A 23,078-nucleotide genomic window follows, 5' to 3' on the forward strand; every position below is an offset into this window, starting at 1 on the left:
ATTTGATCTTAAACTTGGGTCTTCTAGAAGGATTCCCACCAAGGCAATATGGCTGTGACACTGTTTATGTGAACTATAACTCGGGTACTGTTCACATGGACAGTAACTTTTTACTAAATTCCATTTTGGTTCCTCCCTTCTTCATGCTTCAATCTACATCAACTCTCCTCCACTTAAAAGAAACTCGTCCTCCAGTTTTATAGAATTTAGGGATGAACTTGGTGTGGTGCACGTCCAGTTTCAGCCCAAAACAGTAACGCATCAGCTCACGGATGTTTGGAATGTAATCTTCGAGACAGGGAGCTTTCTCTACAAAAAATTCAGGTGTGATAACAAACTCTATGTGATCAACTTTGATATCGTCAGTCGTGTCCATTGGGTCGTCCACGAACGTGTCTTCAACCTTCTCTGCTTCAAACTCAAGCTCTTTAAGTTCTTCTTTGTCATTCACAGTCTCCTCAATGGTTTATTCAACCAACTCGTCAACAGTACTACCAAGTTCCACATTGTCCATTACCTTAACTTTGTTTGCTTCAAATTCTTCAATGCAAGCCTCGACATTCGAAACATCAAGGACTGACTCTTCCTTAACGACTGAAATTTCTGGAATGTCTACAACATTAACTTCAACTTCATGTTTTGGTTCACTGATTGGAGGTTTCTTCTCTTGTTGCTCTTCAATCTTCAAAATTTCAACGATTGCCATGGAAGCATCCGTTGGAGGTGGAGGGCGGTAGAGACCAAATGTGGCTCTAACATTTGCTCAAAAGAGGCCATCCGGACTATTAGTTGCTTCACACTCTCTTCAAGTGTACATGGGTTTTGGTGGTAATCTTGTTGAAGGGAGAGCTTTCATCGCATATATTCCGATAGGTACTTGTTCTTCTCCTCGTACTTCAACTCTTCCCAAGTCCTAGGTTTACCTCTTCTAGCTCTGAGTCTTTCTTCATGAGTTTCCACCATTTTCTAGCATAACCAATCAATCAAGAATAAACAAACCTAAGAAAGATGAAAGTCATACTATGAAAATAGGAAGTTGAAATTTAGAAACTTACATCCAAAAAAGGAAAGAACAAAAAATTAGAAAGTTCTCAAAATGGAAACCTTAAGAAAGATGAAAGTCATACTATGAAGCTTTGGAAGAAGGTTATTGAAGCCCATCTGAGAAGAGACTCATATCTCCAAGAATCATGTCGGGTAGATCTAGGGGTGTCAACCGTCGGTGACAGTCAATTTCGGTCGGGTTTAATCGGGTACCTCCATTTTAAAACCTTGCACCGTTCCCAACTGTTTATGTGATCGGGCATTGAGAGGTGAGGCATGGACACGATAGCTTTCGGTCGGTCGATGATCGAGCCATAATCGGTCTGTTCAATGGCATCCCTCATCGATTGTTCGTCATAGAAAGTCACGATGCCAATGTCTCTGGATCTCCCAATCTCACATGGATGATCGTTCCCGGTGATTAATCAGGGAAAAGAGAGGCTAATAGTACAGAAAACAGAGCAAGAAAGCCATCCAATATCAGAGAACACAGAAAAGATTGGTAATTAGTATGGGTGAATCGATCCAATCTGATCTACACATATGGTTTTCAAGAGCATCCATGAGCTACCTTGCACAGATGTTGGCAGCCATTCCCACGCCTAAGAGGGTTTGCAGCTTGCAACAGTCGCCAAATAACAGAGCGAACTCTTGAACCTTGAAACTAAGTCATGAACAAAGAGGACTCTTGAACCCATGTAAATCTGGGATTAGCTCGTCCCAACACTGGATCGGCAGAGCCTCCATCTAATCTTTCTTTAAACCTTGCAACAGACGTAGAATGGGGAAGAAGGAGAAGTCGAAAAGTTAAAGTGTTACGAGCACCTGAGAGGAACAGAGCTTGGGAGAGACACCAGCTTCCAAAGGGCAACCAGAGTTATTTGGGAAATAAAGATATTGCGGCCTGTGCTTTCAGAGGAGATAGGAACGAAAATGGGGCTTGCGAGGGAACAACTTTTAATGTGTCATACTTTAATATTTTTGTGAATTGTGACTGTCAGTTGAATCATTAAATATATAAATATATTATAAACCAATATACAGAACACATTCACATACAGGTTTTGATCAAGTCGGTCGGGCGACCGGCGGTCTCCAATTCTGCACTGGGAACGACCAATTAATAATCGGTTGTGTCGGACTCGGTTTTTGATAGGTCGGGCTCGGTCGGCTCTGCCGTTGCGGGCCTGTAATTGACACCCCTAGGTTGATCCACGACAGAAACTATCTATCTACTAAAAAGGCTCATGGAAAGATGTAGAGCTAGCAAGAAGGATCTCCATATGATCTTTATTGACCTGGAGAAAGCTTATGACAGAGTCCCTAGAGATTTAATCATGTGCGAGGTTTTGGACCTACAGCTCGAGAAGTAACAGTTTGGGCCATTACAGTACCATGTGCCTTGCTTAGTCACCTCGTTGGCGTACTGCGACTTTCTTTTAGGGCGACCTTGGCAACGACATGCTGGTATTCTCTATGATGGTGTACAAAACACCATCAAAGTAAAGCAAGGAGGGCGTACGTTTCTAATGTTGCTTCATGCATTGAAGGATATGTCGCGGCGACAACAGTTTTCTCCTCCTCCAGTTATGGATAACTCTCTCCTCCTTGCTCATGGAATTGCAGTTCGATCGTCTACCTCAAGATATGTGCCACCACACCGTCAAAATAATCACAAAGGCATCTTGGGTTCACAACCTAACTCAACAGAGTCAAGTTCTTTTAAGACCGGGAGAGTTGATGCAATTAGGCGTAGGTTTAATTAAGGATAGTAATGTAATTTTCCCTTTTTTATTTATTTTTATCTTGTTAGAGTCATTAGTAGCAAGTTAGAGCTAGAATCTGTTTCAATTTTAGAGTCCAAAGTAGAGTCGAAGTCAATTTCAATTTCATGGTAGGAATAGGAATGAGAGTCTTTAAATATTCTTGTAACCAGCGCACTATTCAGATGGGAGGATTTTGAATAAAGTTTATTTTGGGTTTAACCGATGGCTGCCATTGGGTGTGCATACCTCTCTTCCCTCTTCTGATTCTTTCTTCTTCTCCTTCATCTTCTTCTTTCTTTTTTTTTTCACATATTCTAAGACCTCTGTTCTGGCGCCAAAACCTGCAACAGATCAGCATCAAAAGAGAGCCTTGCTGATTTATTAATCTTGGTCGATTGGCTCCAAAATCTGGATCGTAGGAAGCCCATCTACTGGCGATTGTAGTCCCTGAATCTTGGCCCCAGATACTTCTCCCTTTGAAAGCTTTGAAGTCTGGTTCGGACTTGGTTCTGTTTACCGTCAGATCTGATTTTCAGATTTCACTGATCGAATGCAAGCAGAATTTTGTGGTTAATTTTCATTGGGATCAGCAGACCTTGGCACTGCGATTTTATTCCAGAAATTGCAAGAAGAATCATCTTCATATGAGGGAGTTCCATCTGCTGGAATGACTTCAGGTCACCGCTTCTCTTTCTATCGTGTATTGCAAGGTTGAAGAGGACATAATAAGTCTTTAAAATTGCAAAGACAACTTATATTATTTACATAAAACCCTCTATATTCTTTATTGCTATTCAGTTTATCCCCATTTATTTGTCTAATTCCAAGAATACCCCTCCCATTAACACGTTATTAGTAGGGATGTAAACAGATCGGATTCGGCTCAGATAGTGCTATATCCGCATCTGCATCCGATTAGCTTTCGGACGGATTTGGATAGTGCTAAATGTTGGACTTGTTAGCATATATTGTATAAGGGTAGTTCTGTCATTGTCCTGTTATAAGACATGACTAAGCTGTATTTTTTTCTTTCTTGTTTTATTTCTCTTTACCTCCCTAGGGAGGCCTGTGTAATTTGGAAGAGTCTATTAATGAGATAATAGGTGCATTGAGAATCACTCAACACACACACGATTCTCTCCCAACTTCTCTTCTCTTCTCTTCTTCTCTTCTTCTCCCTTCCTTCCTCCTTGCTGTTAACTCTTCAGCCTGTCATTAGAATTGATCCATTGAAGTCTTAACTTGGTATCAAAGCTAGTCCTCTGGTTTGAGAGTCGGCTCAGCTCAGTAATTGTTCTTCTCCTCTCTTTGGAACCCTATAAATGTAAAGGGGGTTCCATTAGAGGCTGTACATGTGAGATACTATATCTCTTACAGTTTTGGGAGTAGTATTCTTCACACCAAGACCAAATGGAGAGAGCTTAGGAGCAGCTGAAATGGGTTTTTGAAGTCGTGAAAGGTGCTTGCCTAGCTACCGCCAGCCTGTGGAGCTTTTATCTTGGTTCTCCTTCTCCTCCATACCTCTTGGGATGAAACCTGTTGCTTTTGAATCGCCTAGGGATGTTCTATCAAACCCCTAACCTCTTGGTTGTTGAGAGGAAGAGGGCTTAGCTTCCAACTGTTGTGAAGCATTGGCTGCAGACTCTGTTTTTTGCGCCAGCAGTGAGGTATTTCAACTTTGGTTCTGCCTTTGACAGATTTGTTGGCCTTGGCACTTGGCTCATTCAAGTCGTATGGGAGTACCTTTTTGAAGCCTGAAGGGTTTGTTCTTGAAAGAGGAAGAGTGGAAGACTGTTGCTGCTTTATTTGCTGCTGTACAGGTATTGGAAACTCTGTTTCTGGTTCGTATTTGACCTTTCTTTGAAGATTGTTGCATTGGATGGTTATTTGTTTGCTGAGAATGGAATGGATACATCTGTTGGATGTTGTGAACTGAAGTCCCTTGGCTGTTAGAAGTTTCTTGGTTTGAGTTATGCAAGTTTTTTGCTCTTTGTATACCTGCTGTTGTTTAGGCTTGGTCTCAGCCTAGTGATTTAGGTGATTGAGCATTATTTGTGTGTTAGTTTACCATCTTGTTTGGGTTGAGTATACTCCCCACTTGAGCAAACACGATATTGACTGTTGAAGTGTTTGCCCATTATGTCTACCAAGTCTGGACACAGTTCTGAAGTCAGTGGTCCAACTACGGGTGGTAGCCTGAGTGGTGGTTTCCCAATCATGGCTTCCTTTGATAACCCCAACACCCAAATCTCTGTTATGAAGTTGGACAATACCAACTATTTGGGTTGGTCCTGGTCGGTGAAGTTGCCCTATGTAGTAGGGGAAAGTTGGGATACATTACTGGATCTATCATAGCTCCTGCTACTACTGATACTGGCTACCTCAAGTGGGAGACTGAGAACTCTACTGTTATGACTTGGCTGATATTCTCCATGAAACCTGAGATAGGTAGGAGGTTTATGAGTAAGGAGACTGCGAAGGATATCTGGGACAGTGTCTCCAAAGTTTTTGATAAAGTTGGAGATGCAACAAAGGTGTATCAAATCCTCCAAAAAATCATCCATATGAAACAGGGTGATCGGAGTATATCTGAGTACTACAACTCTGTCATTAGCTTGTGGGAGGAATATGATCACTATAACAATCTCCAATTGTCCAACTCTGATGATCAAGCCAAGGTCTACAGGAGCCAAGAAAAAGAAAGGATCCTTATTTTGCTTGGTGGTCTGAACATAGAGTATGAGCCTCTTCGCCTGCAAATCTTAGGAAGATCTCCCTTTCCATCTTTGGATGAAGTGAGCAGCTATTTGCAAAGTGAGGAAACCAGGAGGGCTACTATGGATATTGCCCCATCCACAGAGAGATCTACCCTTGTTTCTAGTTCTAACAAAGACTGGAAAAGCGGGGGGAAAGGCCACGGGCCACCTCGTGGAGATCACCGTGAGCGATTCAAATGTGATCATTGTGGCAAGTTTGGACATACCAAGGATAGGTGTTGGGATCTTCATGGACAGCCCCCTAGTATGCGTGGTGGTTCATCTGGTGCCCGTGGAGGCAAGCGAGGGGGAGCTCGGGCTCACACAGTGACATCCGAGTCTGATCCACCTGGACCCCAGTCAACTCCTGATTCCCTCTCACAAGCTGATATTGCAGCCTTCCGTCGGCTGATGTCTCACCTTGGAGGGTCTACTACTGGTTCTACCTCTGGAGGATCTACTACTTCTGCCTCAGCTTTGCAGGCCTCATCTGCCCCCTCTACTACATCCACCTGGATCATTGACTCTGGAGCCTCTGATCATATGACTGGTATGTCACAGTACTTTGATTCCTACTCCATTTGCTCTGGCCGGGACAAGGTAAGGGTTGCTGATGGTTCCCTTTCTTCTGTCTCGGGTAAGGGTAATGTGCGAGTTACTCCCTCTATTTCCCTTGAGTCTGTCCTTCATGTTCCTGATTTTGCTGCTAACCTATTATTAGTGAGTCACCTAACTAAGTCCTTACATTATTGTGTCACTTTCTTTCCTTCGTATTGTGTCTTTCAGGATTTGGAGACAAAGAGGGTTATTGGCAGTGGGACTGAGAAAGGAGGACTCTATCTTCTTGAGCCACGGTTACCTGCTCCATCTACTGCTGCAGCTTTTGTTTGTGGTCGGAGTGACCGTAGTACTTTGGAGTCTGTTATGCTTTGGCATCACCGTTTGGGTCATCCCTCTTTTGTTGTTATGAGGAGATAGTTACCCCACTTGTTTACTTCTTTTCCTTTATCTTATGTTTTTAAGTGTGAATCTTGTATTTTTGCTAAACATTGTCGTACTTCTTATCCTTATCGTGGTAATAGATCTACTACACCTTTTTCCCTTGTTCATACTGATGTTTGGGGGCCTTCCCCCACTACTTCTTTATCTGGTTTTCGTTACTTTGTCTCATTTGTGGATGACTATTCTCGGTCTACTTGGACTGTTTTGTTGAAACATAAGAGTGATGTTTGTGAGGCTTTTAAGGATTTTTATCAACTTATCCGTACTCAGTTTGGTACTCGAATCCAACTTGTTAGGTATGATAAGGGGGGTGAGTACATGTATGGGGGGCTCCAACAGTTCTTTACTGACAATGGCATAATCCATCAATTGGCTTGTGTTGACACTCCACAGCAAAATGGGGTGGCTGAACGCAAAAACCGCCATTTGCTGGAAATCACTAGGGGTCTTCTCTTTGGTATGCATGTGCCTAAGACCTTCTGGTCTGATGCAATTCTTACCGCTGCCTTTCTTATTAATCGGATGCCAACTCCACTCCTTGGCTCCAAGTCCCCCCTGGCACTCCTTTCTCCTCATTCCTCCGTGTTCTCTTTGCCTCCAAGAGTCTTTGGCTGTGTTTATTATGTTCATGTCAACAAATCAGCCCGTACCAAGCTTGAACCCAAAGCTCTCAAGTGTATCTTCTTGGGTTACTCTGATTCAACCAAAGGGTATAGGTGCTACCATCCTCCTTCCCGAAGGCGCCTCCTCTCCAAAGATGTTACCTTCTTTGAGTCTCTTCCTTATTTTTCTTCCCCTGACCATTCTGTTCAGGGGGAGAGTACTAGTAATGAACAGAATGCTGATGTCACTCCCTTTCTATCTCCCTTGCCTACCTCCACTTCCCCATTCCTATTTGTTATTGGAAAGTACAAAGAAGTGGATGTTGTTGATGATGCTGATGCTGATGGTATTGTTGATATTGATGCTAGTGGCGGTGGTGATGGTGATGGAAAAAAAGAATATAAGGGAATAAGATTCAAAGAAGATGGTGTATTCACAAGAGGTGAATGCTTGTTGAAGGGAAAAGGGAAGCAACCATGGTATAAGCAACCCTGCCAAAACCCCTCTTTGATCCACATCCTCAGTCTCATCCTCTTCAGTCAAGTAATTCCTCTCCTTCTGAATTAGATCTTCCCATTGCTGTGAGAAAAGGGAAGATAGCCTGTACTAACCCCATAGCCCAGTTTGTTTCCTATGCCTCCATTTCTCCTACAAGTATTGCTTTTTCCACTGCCCTAGAGTCTTCTTCCATTCCCAAAAATGTCACAGAGGCCTTATCCGATCCAAAATGGATGCAAGCAATAACTGAGGAAATGGTGGCTCTGGAGAAGAACAACACTTGGACACTAGTTGATCTTCCCAGGGGGAGAACTTCAGTTGGATGCAGATGGGTTTATACAATCAAGTACAAATCCGATGGTACAATGGAAAGATACAAAGCTAGGCTAGTTGCAAAAGGGTATAGTCAGGTGTATGGCATTGACTACCAGGAGACTTTTGCCCCTGTAGCCAAGCATAACTCGATCAGAGTTCTTCTTTCAGTTGCAGCCAATAAAGATTGGCCAATGTATCAATTAGATGTGAAGAATGCATTTCTTCATGGGGATTTTGCAGAGGAAGTGTACATGCAGCCTCCACCTGGTTTTAAGTGTCCCTCAGCTGAAGGGAAAGTCTGTCTCTTGAAGAAAGCTCTTTATGGCCTCAAGCAGTCCCCTAAGGCCTGGTTTGAGAGATTTACACAAGCCATTCTGAAGAATGGGTATTATCAGAGTCAAGCTTACCACACCTTGTTTATCAAGAGGGGTAATGGTACAGTTACAGCTCTCATTGTCTATGTTGATGACATTGTGGTAACTGGGAATGATGTTGCTGAAATAAGCAGATTGAAGTCTTATCTGGCCAAACAGTTTGAGATCAAAGACCTTGGACTCTTGAAATACTTCTTGGGCATTGAAGTATCTAGATCAAGGAAAGGAATCAACATTTGCCAAAGAAAATTTGTCTTAGATCTTCTGAAAGAGACAGGGATGATGAGGTGCAAACCAGCCACTTCCCCCATCGATCCGAATCATAAACTTGGTAATGAATGTGGTTCCTCTCTTATAGATGCAAGTAAGTATCAAAGATTGGTTGGAAAACTAATCTATCTCTCCTTGACTCGCCCAGACATCTCCTATGCAGTTGGGGTGGTGAGTCAGTTCATGTATGCTCCCAAGAGTGGACATCTGGATGCAGTGTTTCACATCATTAGATACTTGAAATCATGTCCAGGAAAAGGTCTTCTATTTGCCAGGCATAACCATTTGCAGCTTGAAGGCTACACAGATGCTGATTGGGCTGGTTCAGTCTCTGATAGGAGATCCACTTCTGGATACTGTACCTTTGTGGATGGTAACCAAGTTACCTGGAGGAGCAAGAACCAACCAGTCGTAGCTAGATCCAGTGTAGAGGCCGAGTTTAGAGCCATGGCTCATGGAGTATGTGAACTTATATGGCTAAAGAGACTCCTTCAAGACTTGAGCTTTGAAACTGAAGGGCCAATGAGACTTTATTGTGACAACAAAGCTGCCATAAGCATTGCCCATAATCCGGTTCAACATGATCGAACCAAGCATATTGAGGTTAATCGTCACTTCATCAAAGAGAAGCTGGATTCTGGGTGCATTTGTACTCCCTTTGTGAAGACAGGTGATCAAGTAGCAGATATCTTCACCAAGGGTCTTTCTCCTAGTTTATTTAGTACCCTATTGTGCAAGCTGGGAATGTATGATATTTATTCTCCAGCTTGAGGGGCAGTGTTGGAGTTGTTAGAATATATTGTATAAGGGTAGTTCTGTCATTGTCCTGTTATAAGACATGACTAAGCTGTATTTTTCTCTTTCTTGTTTTATTTCTCTTTACCTCCCTAGGGAGGCCTGTGTAATTTGGAAGAGTCTATTAATGAGATAATAGGTGTGATGAGAATCACTCAACACACACACGATTCTCTCCCAACTTCTCTTCTCTTCTCTTCTTCTCTTCTTCTCTTCTTCTCCCTTCCTTCCTCCTTGCTGTTAACTCTTCAGCCTGTCATTAGAATCGATCCATTGAAGTCTTAACTACGGATACGGACATGGATACGGATCGGATATTTTTCCGTTTACATGTAAATATAGCTTTTCGGATAGCTAGTATCTGCATCCGGTCAGCTTTCGGACGGATTCGGATAGTGCTAAACGGATACGAACATGGATACAGATTTCGGCTATTCATTTACACCCCTAGTTATTAGCCCATTCAGTTTTCTATTTTACTCCATTAAATTACAGTTCTGCCACTCCTTCACAACTTCAGATTAATTACAATTCTGACATTGCTCTTATAAATCTTGATTTATCTACTAGCTTGCCATTCAACTTTGGATTTGAGTGCTTCTTTTCTTGGGTGGGCCCTTAAGCAACCCAATAAGGGTTATTCCAACCCTGGTCTGCACCAACTAGCTTGGTTGCTTGCTGAATAGGAAATAAAATAGAAGCAAATCAGTCTTCTAGAAGTTGTAGCTGATCTCCCCTCCTTGCTGCTGACTTGGTTTCTAAATAAAACAAAATAGGGGAAAGATTTGATCTTCAACTTGGGTCTTCTAGAAGGATTCCCACCAAGGCAATATGGCTGTGAGTTCATGTGAACAGTACCACGTGACAGTAACTCATGAACAGTAACTTTTTACTAAATTTTAGTTTGGTTCCTCTCTTCTTCATGCTTCGATCTACATCACGACGGCTGTCTTCTAACTGAACCATAGCATAAGATTGCTCCAGAGATGGAAAAGTGTCACGAATCTGATCGTACCATACATTGAGACCTGCCAAGAAATCGTTAACACGGAGCTTATCTTCATGCTTCTTGAAGCCAGTAGCGTCTGTAGAACAAGTGGGCTAAAAGTCCTCATAAAAATCCCAACTCCGGTCATATGCCATGTAACTCAGAAAATATTGGGATAATGACATGTCCTTCTGCTTGGTTTCATGTATTTTCATCCTCAGTTCATAGACCTGAGCGTCATTCCCAACTTGAAAATATGTGTCTTTGGCAGCGGTATCCAACAACAGGTAACCCCTTGCAATATTTGGTTGCATCGAATTGATAAGGAACGAAATTATTAGAACTCCATTTTTTCAGAGATGGACCAGCAGTAGTAGGCTTCTCAGATTCACCTGTCAGACACCCGGAAAAATCACGGGAGTTGACAGACAAAAACAGGATTGAGACCACATCAGGTAATTGCTCACATCCAACTTGATAGAGCTAACAGGGAACGAAGGAAAGTCACTACAACCCATTCCATCAGTCCCAGTTGATGCGGTTGTGATGTCTGACATGATTGCTGATCTCAAATAAACTAAAACCTTGAAGAAGAAGAACCTCTAACACATGCTACAGCAAGGGCAGCAATCACAGATAAGATCCCTTAAACCATATGGAAGCAAGGTTGAAGGGATTGACAAAGGTGAATGACCCTTGGTGGGAAGAAAATCACCACTGAGGGTTGAGACCCTCTCTCGGCTCGATGGGAGAAGAAACTAGAGAGGATGCTAAGAGGGAGGCTGCACTTTTGGATCCCAAGGTGGATCCTTGCTCTGATACCATGTTGTGATTTGGGGAATGATGGTTTGTCAATGTGACAAAGGCCAGGCTTTATTTATAATAAAATAGAATTAGTACAAATACAATAATGCCCCTAGGACAATTCTACCCTTATCCATATTACAACACAATCCTCTTCTCACTTTTATTAGCAAGTGAGGTAGTAACCACCTAGCAAATGTGGATGTACAGCCTCAAACTGGAGAAAATATACCAGTATACCCTTCTTAAGCGTGATACTTTCATGTTACAGCTAGGACTGGTACAAGCTCACGCAGAAATCACATCAGCAACTGCTAATGTTTCTCAGGATGCCTAGGAACATGCTCAGAACCTGGGCATTCCATTAGTCCAAATAGTACAGGACTCTCTTTGTTCCTACTTGTTTTAGGTGGATTCCTAGGTGATCAAAACGAGCACCATGCAATGATCCTAAAGAGAACAGAGTGATCTTCATTGATTTTTAGTTGTAACGAGATGAAGATAATACACTGATAAAATAAAGGATAGAAAATATTCGGATGGCCTGTGGTGGCAGATCCTGTCCACAGGCCTTGTTTTCTGACTAATCGTTCTGACTGTTGGATAGTAGATCGTGGTCTGGAATGGGCACATGCCAATTTTCATGGTCCATCTCAATTGCCAAACCATAAGGCCCACCACGAATTCAACACTTTTCCCTTGTAGTAATAACTATCAAACTATTTCCAAAATTATTGACTTTTTTGACACTTTCCCAAGCTTTGTTTCTCTGACAAAATGTAGGATGAAACTTGCCAGATGACTGGAGGCTAACATGAATGACAGGAATTTCAGCACCAACTCGGCTATCATGCGGCAGAAGAAAAAAAAAGACCGCAGAGGCTATCAACACAACACCCGCATGGTGAAATTTCTAGAATATATATTAATATCCTGTATTGAGAGAATATTATTAGTTTATTCATTATGTATAAAGGCTTCAGCAGCTTTATTTATGTTTCGGTTTTATTGCTCTTGAGAGGGAGGAGAAAAACAAAATTATGGATATGCAATATAACAATTATAGCAGTTCACATACGAGGCTTCACATCAGAAATGAAAAGGAGAAAAATGCAGGCAAAGAAATATCCAAGAGGAGAGCCACTCACGAGGCACGAAAATCCACCCCTGCAGGCTTAGGAAGTCGTAAGAAGTTTCGAGACAATAAATCAGTTGCAAATACCGTCTGCATATCACAAAACAATCACAGAAATAGAGAAAAAATAAAAGGTAGTTACCATGTTAACAAACCACAACAGATTTTCATTCAGGTGAGAGGTAAAATGACTTTATAAGATAAAGAGATCAAGAGGACATTAGGGAGAAGAAACAGAACTTCAAGGAAAACAAAAAGTATATATTTCCCCGTGTCAGCTGATGAAACATAAGATTTTCTCACAGTCAAACTCCAGAACAAGCTAAGTATCTCCAAAGCAATAGGGACTGCCAGAGGGCATAGAGAAGGGGAAAGAGAGAGTAACAGAATTGCCACTTGCAACACCATCATCAAGTCGGTGATATGCTAGAAATTAGCTACCAAATTAAGGTACACTCCACCAACTAAACTAGTATATTCATGTTTCAACAGAAAAGTGACTTTTTCTAGTCTCCATTTTGTAGATCTATGTTAAGGAATCATGAGTCACTAACAGTCTCCAATATCATATGAACTTTGTGAATCAAAGATGAAGCAGGCTCAGTTGTTGGATTACTGCAGAGCGTTGATTTAAAATCACATAACAGATTTCTTAAGAAAATTCAACCATAATTGTTGAAATTACAGTAGAATAAGAAAGAAAAATAGTCAAGATTTTAATTCAAAGCTTTCAAAAAAGTTTCAAACCCATTACAGATGATGCATAAAAAGAATTTCTAACAGAAAATTTATAGCAGAAAAACCTCGAGAACTTACCGAAAGATACTGAAATAGCCCATCTGGTAGTTGAGGCTTCAGATACACACCCCCTGTTATGTAAGAAGCCTGTTGTTCAATACCCATCAGAAGCCGTCAGTGAATTCCATAGAGAGAGAGAGAGAGCACCTGCTGCAAAAAGGCAGAATCCTGGGCTCCTATAACACATGAATCAATAGGAACCTGTGAACCAAGTGAGAAAATTAACAGTCTACAAAATTGCAATCTGAAATAAGGCATTCATAGACATTAAGGCTGTGTTTGGTAAAACTCCAAAAAATATTTCAGTGTTTTTTTTTTTGTTCCAGAAAGACATTGGTGAGTTCAGTTCATTTTTTGTTTTTAAAAAAAAAAAAAAGAACCAGACATCTAGAACATCAAAAAAAAAGAAAGCACAGAAGCAAAAAATTAATGCTTCATCATTCCAAAAAAATAAATTGAAAGAAACAAATAAAACCTCCCCCGATATCGTGAGCCTCATCCTCAAAGAGTGAAAACCATCCCTGATGCAGCAGGGACTCTCAGTTGGGCCTAGGCGGTGCTGTACAAGAACCAAGGTTCTAATCTCAGTTTCGAGGCCATTTTCAACCAGCCAGGAAACCAAGATTTCCCAAGTTTCGATCGAAACCAGGTTGAAACCTGGTACTTTTCTGGGCAAAATTCATCATGTCATGTGCTGTCAAAACTGGTCGAAACTAGGCAGGTCAAAAATAGTCAAAATTGGTAAAAACTTGATATTTTTCAGTCGAAACTAACGAAATGTGTAAAATATGGTCGAAACCAGTTGAAAACTAACTCGTACCAAGTTTAGTCTCGGTTTCTTGGAAAACCGAGATTTAGAACCAAGACAAGAACAATTCAGACTTATCCCAACTAAATGGGGTCGGCTACATGGATCTTTGCCCTCCAAACAGCTCTATTCAAGGTCATACTTGAATACTTGATACAAGCCCAAGATATGCATGTTTTTCCTCAGTACTCACCACTTCTCCTGAAGTCAATCGAGGTCTGGCCTTGGCTCTTTTAGTTCCTTCAATCTGAATCAAACCACTCCTCCATACCGGAGCATCCAAAGGCCTCCTTTGAACATGGCCAAGGCAGAGTGTATCTACCCTAAATTATGGGCGTATTCAAACCCATATCGAGCAGCCTATGCCAGCCCATTCTGCCACATCGACCAGCAGCATATTTGGGAGAAATATTAGCTATCAGCCAGCCTGTCACGAGGGGAGTATTTCCAGATTTATTTGGAGATTTTGACCCGCTTAAGGAGATTGCTTTCCAGGTATTGTGTGGGTCTACTGTCTAGTGCCAGCTGTGTGGAGATCTTTTTGGATGTTAGTTTCTTACGACTGTGGACTTCTAGAAGATCCCAAGTCAACTCTCAGGAAGGAGATAATTTAGGATTATTTTCTTCATTGCAGTAAAGACTAAAGAGGAGGTATCTACTATCTACCCAAATTTGGAAGGCCCATGACAGCTTACGTGGAGTACTTTGAATCCAATACAGTTGCTGCCTAGTGTGGGGTTCTAGAACTTACTGATTTAGTTATTTTCTATGTTCATGTAATAGTTAATCGGTTAGTCTCTAATTTCAGATTAGGAATAGGAGTTCTATTTTAATTGGGATTTTGTTTTGAGATATTTCTAGAAGAACCTAGGAAGCACTCGGTTGGATTTATAAACAAAGGAATAGGCTGATAACCAGCCTAGTCGATTTGAATAAATTGTGAGTTCTGGTTCAGTTTGAAACCATTAATGGCTATGAGATGCAGAGAAGAGTGAGAGGCTCAACCCATCCTATCTCCTTCTACTGCTATCTTTATTTTCTATCGATTTCAGTGAGCAATCTGTTCCTGAAGTTGCTGCACATCAGTGTATCTATCCTCTTGTAGAGTTGGTTCTTAGTTGCACTGGCATCTACATTAATCCCTCCTCCCCTGACCTCCCCTCCCTCCCAAAGCCCTACCCCTCCCCTCGGTTACCCTGTTCCACAGCCTATCCCACTACCCTATCTCACAGCCACCTCTCTGTGACGAGGACATCACTCAATGATTTATGCAGCCACTGAGCCACATGTCACTTCATTATGGCTAGATGACCAAGCATTATGTGTAGTTCTTTGTATCATTTTGTTGTATATTTATTTGGGGCCAGAACTGTTATGTACTAATGTTGTAAGGGAGTAATTGCTGGAGACGTAGTTACTAGCGAGTAGTTATTGCTAGAGAAGTAGTTATTAGGGAGTTATTTCCATCTTTTTTTCATTTTGGGTTTAAAAAGATTGTATTTGGGGATGGAAGATAAGCAACGAAGAAAGAAATGAAGGCATGAGCGATTCTATGCAATACTTGGGGTGAATCCAAGATGGTGTGAAGCCAAGATGATCTTCTTTCTTGTCTATCTTTTTCTTCTTCTTCTTCTTCTATCCACTCATGTCTTTCAAACTCTATATCTACAACAAACCACCCTTGTTTGATCCCCCAAATCCATTGTTGTTTATTCCATTATATTTCTCCCAACCTCCATTTTCATTTCCTAAGAGCATTCCATTTTGTTCTTTCAACTACAGCAGCCTGTAAACCCCAATAAAACATACTTGTGGCTAGAATAGGACTGGGTTTGTGGTTTGATGTGGTTTCCCAAACCTGTCCTACATCACTGTCTTCCATCCCTCTTTACTTCTCCCTCTCCCCACCTCTTGCCCCCAATCTGCAACTCCCTGCCTCCCCTCTTCCCAGAAGAAATCAGTCAGTCTCCATAAATTTGAATTCACCCCACTTCCCTCCCGAGTCTCCTTAGGATTGGAATTAAATTATTTCGTTCAATTTGTAGCTTTCTCTGATACTGATAAGAATTATAGGGGGAGCATGAGAGTGAGAACTAGTAGAGGAGTGGGAAGCGAGTGGACCAAGTACATCTACATGAATAATTGACTACATGGCAGAGTGGTGGTGGAGCAAACACCGACCCTTCCACCCACAGAGATTGCTTCTCCGGTGGCGTGTGCTCTGCCTGTGTCGCTGCTGCTGCTCTCTATCCTTCTCCATTGGCAACGGCAGCAAATAATTGACTACATGGCAGGGTGGTGGTGGTGCATACGTCATCCCTTCCAGCCACTGAAATTGCTGCCTAGGTGGGCATGTGATCTGCCGGTGTCGCTGCTGCTGCTCTCTATCTTTCTCCATCGGCAATGGCAGTGGAGTCAGACAGCCTAAGTGCCCTAAGGGTGGTGGGTCAGAACAGAGAATCAAAAGTTGATCAGCCATCAAGATTGCATTTTCGTTACTAATATCAGTTCACTTGTTGAGCCAGGCTATGATGTCTGCAAAAACGATCTCTATATTGTGATTGGATTCGCTGGAGGTTAGACCATGCCACATTCAGATGTACAGCTTCATGGTCTGAAAGAGCACTTGGTGAGATCTGATGTCTCTACTTATACAATGATGATTAGGGGGTTACTGCAAATTGGGTACGACCAAAGATGCAAAAAAATCGTTTGATGGAATGTTCTGCAAGCCAAATTTGATTACGTACAGTACAATTATTGTGGGGCTCTGTAGGAACAACAAGCCGAATGCCTTGACCTACAATTCATTAATCAATAGTTTATGTTTGATGGAAAAGGTTGATGAAGTGAAGAAGCATATGATTAAAATGAGATTAAATGGATTGAAGGATGATTTTGTTACCCACACAAGTCTATTGAACAGGCTGTGCATAATGGGGAGATCAGATTATGATGTAGAACATCTCAAGGAGATGATCAGTCTTGGTCTGAAACCTGATGTGAAATCGCACGGATGAAATGAAATTGAGAGGAATCAATCTAAGTGTTTCGAGCTTCAATGACATGGTTAAGGAGTACTGTGAGGATGGTAATTTGGAGAGGGCTATGGGCATGTTCTATGAGACGACAGAGAAGGGATTCATGATTAATCTTCAGAGATTTTCAATATTTGGGAAGGAGTCATGCGGGAAAGGAAGGATATCTGATGCCGAGAATGCCTTCAAGGAAATGGCTAGGAGATGCACAATACCTGAAAGGACTCTTTTACCCCTAAAATGTATAATAATATAACTTATAATAAGGGTATATTTGGTATTGTAGAACTGCTTCTAATGTCATAGTTAAGTGCCTTCCAATTTCCAAACACATTTTTGTTTCTTAGTGATTCAGAAATATTTCTCACACTCCATTATCAAACGCTCAATTGTCCTGCAGAAGTATTCTCCGAGTAGAAACACAAATGAAACACTTTCGCAGAAGTGTTAACAAACACAGCCTAATGTTGCTGGTAAATGTCAACCAACTTAAAGAGATTTTGGAAAATATCCATAATTTTTTTCTGGGCTAAAGCCTCCTTCACAGCAACTTAAAGAGATTTTGGAAAACAACCATAATTTATTTTCCAAGCTAAAGCCTCCTTCACCGCCATGTAAATGGCCCCTTTTACACAGGACCCAGATATGCCATGTGGAAGATTGGATGGGGCCAAGTTTTGTGGACGGGTAGATCACTAAGTCCCCTACTCACACATCAAGTTTCAGCTCAAACAGAGTTTACCAATAGGAAAAATAAGGCTTCGAAAAATCTAGGATGCACAGTACTATTCGGAGTTCAGTGCATGTGCATGGACATACATGGGGATGCAAACCAGTACACGGGAGTATTTGGTTGAATTTGAATCTGAAATTTTACATGCAGCCCAGCCAGACTGCCCTATATATCAAACGGTAAAGGCAAAATTGCCTCCTTTTTTTTCCCTTTTCCAGTGAGTCAAAAAAATATTTTATTGAAAAGAAAAAAGGAAAGACAAGAGGGGTCCGAGCTGTACAAGCATGGAACTAAATCTCGGTCAAAACAGCAACTTTTGACCGAGACATCTCGTTATTGCAGCTGACCGAGACGAAACCTTAGGGGAGTTTTAAAAATACCTAGCTTCGACCATATATTTCAGTAATTTCGCAAGTTTTGACCTGAACACCTATATAATTCACTTATTCCCATTGGAACTTGAGGAAACCTGACTCGGAACCAGGACAGGCACTCATTTATGTCAAATACCATTTAAGTAAATGTTTTTATATTTGTTAAGATATTATTCATAAATAAGCAAATACCCTCAGATTTAAATCCAATAAAAATAGTTAAAAAATAAATTCTAAAAGGGTAAAAAGTCAACCCCCCCAGTGCAAGAACAAAAACTGGATTTTCGGCAATAGTGCAATTTTCAACTTTTAAATGTTGGGGTTTTTCTCAAATCTAAAAATTCTAAAAATCTTAATATGATAAACATTGCTAAAAGACAAGAGCGGTAAAATATTCAATTGCTTTGATGCCTAAAAATTTATTTTCATTCAAAATGATTTAAAACAACATTCGCGCACACCAAATTAAGTTTGACCGAAATATAACCCATTCAATATAAATCAGATTTAAGCAATCTTGGATTTGTTGGAAAGCTTTCCAATATAAACCAGATTTAAGCAATCTTGGATTTGTTGGAAAACTTTCCAACAAATCCAACATTGCTTAAAACTGATTTATATTGAATGAGTTATGTTCCGGTCAAACCTTATTCGATACCATGTCCAAGAACAATATACATTATCAAACTTGGGTCAAAACCATGAGTATTATTTTGAATGTTCTCTATATGAAACTAATGCATGGATTGGGTTCAAAATGTCAACAATAGGCAGCACAACAAGAATCAAGGCAAAAAAAAAAACAACTTCTGGCTTCGAAACCAAGGTTCGAGTTAGCCTGGGGAAAGTACCAGGTTTCAACCAAGATATGGTCGAAACCGAGACAATCTCGGTTTCTGGCTGGTCGAAACCAGTGTCGGCACCGAGTTCTCAATCCTTGTGTACATGAGAGAAGTGTTAACACTAACATGATAAATTACTTGCTGTAGGATGGCTCTTCATCAGTTAATGTTCAAATAGGCTGAACCATCTGGAGTCAGGTCCATTAATTCAAAGGTCATAGTGGATAAATTACTTTGGCATTCCATGGATTTTTTTCCAATTCAACTCATAACTTGACTGATCACCAAATATCCACTTTAATGATACATAAAAATGAGAAAACACATTCATACTTTATAGAACATCTCCAAAGTGATAGGAGGATGAGAACTGTTAACACTAACATGATTTGCATTCTTATAGCGTCAGAACCATATGAGAATGATCAAGCTAATACATTGCAGTCCCCAGACCCAAGTCTTCAATTCTTAAAACAATGCCAAAGCATTCAACTTTTAATTAGTGTTGGCAAAATGATAGTAGCTACCCAAGATTAGCCTAGAAGGAAAGAACCATAAGACATGCAGATGAAATTCCAAAATAACCAAGTTTTTGAGTTCTCATGCATACAGTACCATGGATCGTTGGGCTGAGAAAATTGCATTCATTACTGCAACATATCTGCAAAAATATCCTTTCAGAGTAGCTCAATCGGTAAAAGCTGAAAATGATCTCAACAAAGAAATCATGAAAAACATACTGTTCAGGTCCATCTGGGGATCCCTGCAGGCACAAAATCTGTCTTTTGGATGTGAGTGAAAGGCCCCATATAGGTCCAATACAGGAAATTATTCATTGAAGTCATCCCACAAGAAAAAAGGGGGAGGGGGCTTATCATGCAGTATGCTAGAAAAACAAAAGCGGAATAAGTATGGTTTTAGAAGAAGCAATCCAATGCAAACTACTTATGATATTTCTGCAAACTCTCAGCGAACCAAATTATTATGGCATTAGATGGAAATGAACCACTAACCCAAGCCACAATTGCTTGGGACAAATTTATAGAATGATTCAAATAAATTAAAATTTTGATAATGTTCAATATCCTAGCTGTCAAAGGTTAGTGATAACTTATAACCTTATTGCAGTGGCGGATGATATAGAATCCATCCACTTTTACTTTAAATTATGTAAATGAATATAAGGCAACACATAGCATCATTGTAATTTATCTTTTCCATTAACAAGTCAGCACATTTATTACTGAATATCAAAGGAACAGTTTCATGATAAATAATACTGATACAATAAAAAATAATAATGATAAAAGATGTTGATAGTATTAAATTTCAGCAAGAGGAGTACGACATCAACGGGCATTAATTTCTCTTAAAATTGAAAATTGACGAGGTATCCGTATTTACTAATTTTCCACGAGGAATAGCTAAAGGCCTTCATTTTTTTTATTATTCGATATCTTAGGGGTCCTAGATAGTCAAAATTCTTTCTAATTCCTTAGAAGTAGTGGGAATTAGAAATTCAAAAATTTTTAGAAGGGTTACAGAACTAAGTTTAAGAATGCTATAGGAAGAATGTGGTGCATATACATAATACATAATATATATATATATATATATATATGTGTGTGTGTGTGTGTGTGTGTGTGTGTGTGTGTGTGAATTAATGGCCTACTTTCTTTTTTCTTTTGGGTGTTGGGGGTGTAGGGGCTGATAAAGTTGTTTGAAAAAACTCGCAAGGAGATCAAAACATTAACAAATCTCATAAGCAAAGTTCAAAAAAGTCGTGACAAAAGACAAATAACTGCAGGAATCCCAGATTTGAACTAAACATTTAGATAAACTGGAAGAGGAAATAGAAATACTCACTCTAGGCTGGGGATGGAGCGGTCCAGAACGAAACACTCTCTGTATATCTGTTTTCATCATAGAAATCAAAACAAATAACTCCAAGAAGTTACAGTAACCCAAAATATAAGACAAGAAGCATGCTTAATCATCACTAAGGATACAGCAAAGAGCCAGAGACAATGATCCTGATAAAAGAGAAGACACAATCCCTTCTGGCGACTCGTCTTTGCTCAACCGTTCATCCTCAATCACAAATTCCTCTAATTTTGACAGTAGTCTTGAACAAAGCATGGACATTCTCCCATTTTCTGACCTATCAGCTGTTGTTGGTAAAGAGGAAGATGAGTCATAAATGTAATCACAAGAATTCACTCCGGTGGCAATAACCACGACTTGGTTGAGTTGATTGAGGAGGAGAATGGAGTTCAGGAAAGAGAGGACCTGCAGAAAGAAGCAAAGATGAAAAACGTGAGTTATGTTTCTATTGAGGAAAATAGCAGGGCTATGTCTTTCTCAGTTCTCTGTAAAGTTAGTGAATGGGCTTACATGATTAAGGAAACTGGGGACGGGGAGAGAGGTGGTGGTGGTGTTTGCTCCAGTCCAGAGGAAAGGATTAGTGTCAAGTAAAAGCACGAGGAGGCTAACATCATCTGCAAAAGTATAAAATTAAAAGAGAAAGGTATAACAAACTGATGCATGTGCAGGACGGGGCAGAACATAAGAAGGGAAGGACTAAGAGAGGGACCTGAATATAACTTTGATGGAATAGATGCCATCAATGTGAAGAGGTGGTCAAAAGTTTGGAGAGCGCGAAGACTGAAAATAATTTACTCTTAAGCATGGCTTTGTCGCATTTTAAATACTGCATAAGCAGTATAGTCGTCGAATCCATCTCCATGACATAAAAAACCTTAGATTTCTACAGCATTTGATCCTAAGACGAGTTAAGTCTGAGCTTGCAAGAGCCTGCAGCCATAGAAAACCCAGTTCACACATGATAAGGAAATCAAAAGTTCTTCTACTGTCCAAATCCAAAGGGGCAGGCAGCACTGAGTAACAAAATTGGTTGTAAACAAATACATCAGTTCGTGATTGAACCAGTTAAGCTATTGCTAGTTAGGGTTGGTGGTTATTCACAACAACGAAAAAAGTCAGGTTAGAATTCAGCATTTTAGCAATGTAAAGTCGAATCCCTCATCTAAATGACTCACTGCCGTGTCTTCATTCTGCACAGAAGTTTTTAATGTCTCATTCAGGAACAAAACAACCAAAACCAAAATATAATAGAACAAAACTTTTATCTCATGAGAAAATTCAGACCTTTCAACCTAAGAAATCTTGGATAACTCCCTACAATGAATCTCCATAACTAAACCAAACCCTAGCCAATCCAATCAGCCATGAAAAAAGGAACCCAATATCTTGATAATGCCCTAATGTTTCATCTATAAACTTTAGGCTAATTTAGGCTAAGACTTGAATACACTTGCATATTTGCACTTTAGAGCCACTTTAATCCCACCATAAGACTTAAGAACCTTATGCAGAATTCAAGCAAGAAGAGAAGATGAGTTTGGTTTAGTTTTTTAGGTTCAACTGAACCCACGGTTCAAGTTTGGTTTATGGTCAGTTTTGGTGTGATTTCTATTTCAATTTTGGATTGATTTCATGACATAGTCAACAAATAGATTTTTAGTCAAAAAATTGAAATTGTTTTAGTTGTATAAAATATGAAATATTTTAAGAATAAAAAAAATCAATTTGGTAGTTCAATTTCTGAGAATAGATTCTCTATATTACTTTGGAAAGGGTGGTGGTGCAGGTAGTGGTGGCGGCGGAGTAGTGGCGGTGGTGGCGGCGGTGGCAAAAGTGGTGGTGGTGGTGGCACTGGTGGTGGTAGTGGTGGTGGTGGGCTGGTAGTGGTGGTAGTAATGGTGGTGGGGTGGTTGTGGTGGTAGTAGTGGTAGTAGTGGTGGTGGGGTGGAGGCGGCGGCGCTGGTGGTGGGGTGGTGGTGATGATGGTTAGACCATTAAGAGAAGAAGAAAGGTGGTGTTTTATTTTTAACATGCTCCAAACAAAACAACCTGATCTGTGTACGCCAGAAGCCAAAAAATAGTTACTACTTTGCTCATCAAATTAACCATGTGCAGATGTGCTCATTAAAGAGCAAAAGTGAAATCAAATGAAATAGAAATTCCAAAACAGCTCCTCAACTATTTCAGAATTAATTTTTATTCCACTTGATTTCTATTTCAATGAAATAAGGTGTAAAAATCAAACCAGACA

The 23,078-nt window shown here is 40.4% G+C and overlaps 1 protein-coding gene across 2 annotated transcripts in view; it reads right to left on the reverse strand.

Moving 5' to 3' along the window:
- LOC122661694 (general transcription and DNA repair factor IIH subunit TFB4-like) overlaps nucleotides 1–21,708 on the reverse strand; it is a 36,199-nt gene extending 14,491 nt beyond the window's left edge. The window contains exons 1-9 of one of the 2 annotated variants that reach the window (XM_043857179.1): nucleotides 21,537–21,708; nucleotides 21,338–21,441; nucleotides 20,941–21,232; nucleotides 20,810–20,856; nucleotides 19,684–19,721; nucleotides 19,559–19,604; nucleotides 13,296–13,349; nucleotides 13,167–13,235; nucleotides 12,364–12,440 (exon numbers count right to left, since the gene is read on the reverse strand). In XM_043857179.1, coding sequence (XP_043713114.1) covers nucleotides 12,364–12,440; nucleotides 13,167–13,235; nucleotides 13,296–13,349; nucleotides 19,559–19,604; nucleotides 19,684–19,721; nucleotides 20,810–20,856; nucleotides 20,941–21,232; nucleotides 21,338–21,441; nucleotides 21,537–21,567 — 758 coding nt within the window. In that variant the 5' untranslated portion in view covers nucleotides 21,568–21,708. The remainder of the gene's footprint in view (nucleotides 1–12,363; nucleotides 12,441–13,166; nucleotides 13,236–13,295; nucleotides 13,350–19,558; nucleotides 19,605–19,683; nucleotides 19,722–20,809; nucleotides 20,857–20,940; nucleotides 21,233–21,337; nucleotides 21,442–21,536) is intronic. The other variant, XM_043857180.1, reaches the window with a different exon arrangement.
- Between the last annotated feature and the right edge of the window lie 1,370 nt (nucleotides 21,709–23,078).

The sequence above is a fragment of the Telopea speciosissima genome, chromosome 5, assembly GCF_018873765.1.
Source record: "Telopea speciosissima isolate NSW1024214 ecotype Mountain lineage chromosome 5, Tspe_v1, whole genome shotgun sequence".
NCBI lineage: Eukaryota > Viridiplantae > Streptophyta > Magnoliopsida > Proteales > Proteaceae > Telopea > Telopea speciosissima.